This window comes from Saccostrea echinata, unplaced genomic scaffold (genome assembly GCF_033153115.1).
Source record: "Saccostrea echinata isolate AGI-Se365-2 ecotype Australia unplaced genomic scaffold, CSIRO_AGI_Sech_v1 ptg000012l, whole genome shotgun sequence".
NCBI classification, from domain to species: domain Eukaryota; kingdom Metazoa; phylum Mollusca; class Bivalvia; order Ostreida; family Ostreidae; genus Saccostrea; species Saccostrea echinata.
Window position 1 is genome coordinate 15,704,821 of NW_026889761.1, and position 4,411 is coordinate 15,709,231.

Here is a 4,411-nt window from a genome sequence, read left to right on the forward strand (position 1 = left end):
CAGCTGGTCACACCTATGATGTTTCCGGGGATCCGAGTCTTTGCGCTGTTGCACATTGTTTGCTGTATTTATGAGATCACAGTTCCTTACATTTACATTTAGCCTAAAATAAGCTAATCACTTCAATCTATTTCCATTACTTTGTTTCTCTTCTGTAAATCACTTAGATGAATATAAACATGTAATAGTTATGATTAATAATGATATCCTTATAATTATTTAATTCTAGATTGTAACCTTGGATTTTCCGGAATAAACTGTTCACAGAAATGCGGTTATCCAAGCTATGGTTTGAAATGTCAAGGTTTTTGCAAATGTCAAAAACGTATTTGCAATAGTGTCAATGGATGTAGCTTTCACAAAATCACAACTTACTCTGCAGACGGGGGAAAAACATGTAAGTCCCATTATTTTTAAGTTTATTTTTTAATCTATTGTATTTTTATGATACAAAATTGATTTCATTCTTAACTATATTAAAGCATGCCATCCTGGATATTTTGGAATAAACTGTTCATGGCCATGCAGATACTCTAATTATGGTGATGACTGTCAAAGTATTTGTAATTGTGAGAAAAGCTTGTGCAATATTACGTATGGATGCATATCTGTCGAAGGAGAGTCCATGGAACGAAGTATGTATTATCAAACACAACAGCTGTTTACAATTGTTAGATAATTATAGTTTATTGGCTGAATATCAAGAAATATTCCAGCCTGGGGTCTTTTTTTGCGGTAAAGCGAGCGAGTGAGGTCAGCATCTGCTCAAAGATAGTCAGTCACCTTTTCATTACATATGTTAATAGTACCAATACATTTTTTCATATAAATGGAATCGCTCCAAATTTTTCGTCAAAGACAATCAGTAACTGCTAGTTCAACGAATATTTGTGACGTCAAATATACATGAATGTGATGTTATTAAGACGGGAAAAAATAATGTAACGTCACAAATACAAAAGTAGTCCCCGGGCTTTTACAGTGCTTGATGATATCGTTCTGTAAATGTCCCGGCACTCTCGATAATTTCTATTGAGAAATATATTAAAATATGTAATGATTGAATATCCCTTTTGCAGGTGTATTGTATATATAGATGCAATCCATGCACAAAACTTTGCATGAAAAATCGATGAGGACTGAAGAACATAAGGCTGCACTTCGTTTTACATACATATAAGGAATTAATGCATTTCTACCTGGTAAAAGAAAAAGATACAGTGTTTCCCCGGTATAATTCTCCCTGTATGCCATCCTCACTTAATACCGCCAAAAAAGGTCCAAAATCCTGATTTCCTCGCTATACAAACCCCGATTTAAGGCCATCCGTCATAGTATTTTGAGTACACATTTGTCTATTACCATTATCCCCTAACCAAAAAAATACTATAGTTAACTATAGTTTACTAAACTATAGTTAACTATAGTGATAACATTGACACTTTAATTTACTATAGTGATAACTTTGAAACTTTGATTTACTATACTGATAACTTTGACACTTTGATTTACTATAGTGATAACTTTGAAAACTTTGATTTACTATAGTGATAACTTTGATACTTTGATTTACTATAGTGATAACTTTGAAAACTTTGATTTACTATAATGATAACTATGACACCATAGTGAACACTTTGAAAACTTTGATTTACTATAGTGATCACCATGACACTATAGTGATCACTTTGACACCTTGATTTACTATAGTTAACTATAGTTAACTATAGTAAACTATAGTAAACTATAGTTAACTATAGTATTTTTATTAGGGTTATCAGCTCCGATAATTACCGTCAATAAGAATGCATTTTTTTTTTCAAAATCGGATCGGAAGGTCTGCGTAATATAATGAAATAAAATGACAGTCATTTACGTCAGAATCTATATTTACATCCCGCTGAATAATAATTATTCAACATGTTCAAAACTCATTTATATTTATCATTAAAAATCATTGATCATCACATCGTTTAGTTGACTTCATTACTCTACAATCTAGCATTAAGTCTGCTGTAATTAAGCAAGCATGAAAGAAAATTTATAGAAGATGCTTAAGTAAACAGTAAAACTGAAATGACGTGAAGAGTAAGCTACACAATTAAGAATCAATTTCACTTGTTACATTTACAATGCGGCATCTAATCCCTATCGGTTGTCTCCGGGTGTAAAATTCACAAGAAAATCAAGCCATAGATTGTGTTTACAAGCAGTAATTAAAGTTTTTACGTTTTAGGTGTAAAAAAAAAAACTAGATATTATTCGTGCATGACTATATTTTGGTCACTTTAATAAGAGTTGAATAAGGGAGATCCAAAGTCAAAGTGTGCTTTATTGGGACGTCAGACATGGACTTAGAATTGTGATTCGACATTCAGAATCTAAGGACTTTGCATCAGAAAATAGCAGGCGTTTTGTTTTCATCAAACAATGAAATAAAACAATCAACAATAGATAAAAATTATATATATATAAATATATAAATAATATACCAGGAATTAAAAATTTTATAACAATGAGTGCCAATTTCTTCTGCTTTCAAGACCAATTGCATTTCCACTTTATAATGCCATATAATTTTTAAATTGCGGAGGTACAAATGCTGGCGGTAAACGGGGGAATACTGTATATATTTTAAGACAACAATTAAGTGATTATATTATATTTTTTATCTTCATAACAGGTACATTAAATGCAGATCATGGAATGCCAAGGACAGATTTCCCCATAAACATTACAATAGTGTCTGGTGGTTTCTTGCTTGTAATAATGTCAATAATAGTAGCCGCTCTTATTAGTACAAAACATATTTCCAACAGAATACAAAGGTTCGATAATTATATCTACTCTACAAGGGTACATCATGTTACAAACAGAAGCTTTGATACTTCAGGGAACTTTGTGGAGAATGAAGGCTTACGGCGTCCAGTTTCTGCACGTAATCATCTGTATTATGATTTGACTTGATATTAGCACTGCATTTGTAAAAGGCTTCGTCTATATCTAATTAGGTGAGATAATTTATAGCATGACATTTTTAACGTTAAAAATCCACTGCTTTTTTGTAATAAGCTTATTTGTGACTTATAAGGAACGTAACTTGCAAATAGTATAGCTCTTCAACGTTCACATGGGTAATCAAAATTTTTGTTATGCCGTTTAGGTTTTGTTAATTTTTATGTAATTTTGTGATTTAATTATATAGTTATCAGTCTGGTCAGTTGGCAACAGTCCGTAAAACTTAACATTATGCAACTCACAGATATTTGATGTCATATTTTTTTAAAGTGATTTAGCCTGTCATTTTGTAAAAAGAAAAAAAGAAGTTTTTTTTTTTACACGATATGGCTTGATTTATGAAGCCATGTGTGATTTTTTTTTTTTTTTTTTTTCGAAAATAAATAAAATTCAGACATGTTCAGAAACAACGTTTGCTCCACATACTGATGGATGCTATATAAAAGGGTCGGACATCTAAGCTGATTTCATTTGAATTTGGATAATGTGTGTGTAGGGGTGTGTGTGTGTGTGTGTGTGTTAAAGTCTGTTCATTTTGAGCGGTTGGGTTGGGTCAGGTGGGGATGAGGGCGTTTTTAACATGTGAGTTTGTTATGATATAAATAAACATTATATACTTGCTGAAGAAAAATAAAGAATTTAACAATGAAGTTGTCCAGAACGTATTTGTCTTAATGCTCTTAGTCCTTTTCTACCAGAAACATAGAAACAAATCAGATAGGCGTCAAGGTGAAAAAAAGATGATATAGTGTGTTTTAATTAACACATATTTTTTTTTTTTTTGGGGGGGGGGGGTTAAGGAGGAACTATATAGACTGTAGATTCCTAACTATACGCGAGGAATTAATTATCGCGTGATTGCGCGAGAAGTACTACTCGCGAAAAAAATTACTCGCTTTAATTTTTGTGGTACTGAAATCCATATAAAATATCTTAATAAAGCGTCCACTCGCGAATTATACTTCTTGCGATTTGGCGTCTAAGGGGCATTTCGCGAAATTCAGTACTCGCGTAAAATAAGGAATCTACAGGAATCCTAACTATTTCTATATTCAACTTCAAAACAGAAGGAAGAAACATCATGCAATTAACAGAATTTAATAATGTAAAGCTGTAAACGCATTACGTATCATTGCAAAAAGCCCCAAGAGAGATGGGTTTTTTCATTTTTATTAGATATAAGATAAAAAAAAAATCATTTCTTTAAAATTCGGTTTAATAAGGTAATATATTCTTGATGAGCGTTTTTTTCTTTTTTTTTTCTTTTTTTTTTTTTTTTCTTTTTTTTTTTTTTTTTTTGATATGGGTGAATTTAAAAAAAAAATGAGCAAACGCATAGTTATCAACCCACACTAAAAATACAGGCATTGAAAATAGATTTCTATGTCTCAGC

General features: G+C 31.4%; 1 protein-coding gene across 1 annotated transcript; it reads left to right on the top strand.

The window, feature by feature from the left end:
• Window positions 1–213: 213 nt before the first annotated feature.
• On the top strand, window positions 214–3,668 carry LOC133186015 (multiple epidermal growth factor-like domains protein 11; the record flags this gene model as incomplete). The annotated part of the gene is made up of 3 exons (XM_061321298.1): window positions 214–397; window positions 483–635; window positions 2,684–3,668. Coding segments are annotated over 3 exons (621 nt in total), but the record flags the coding sequence as incomplete, so codon positions are not given.
• Between the last annotated feature and the right edge of the window lie 743 nt (window positions 3,669–4,411).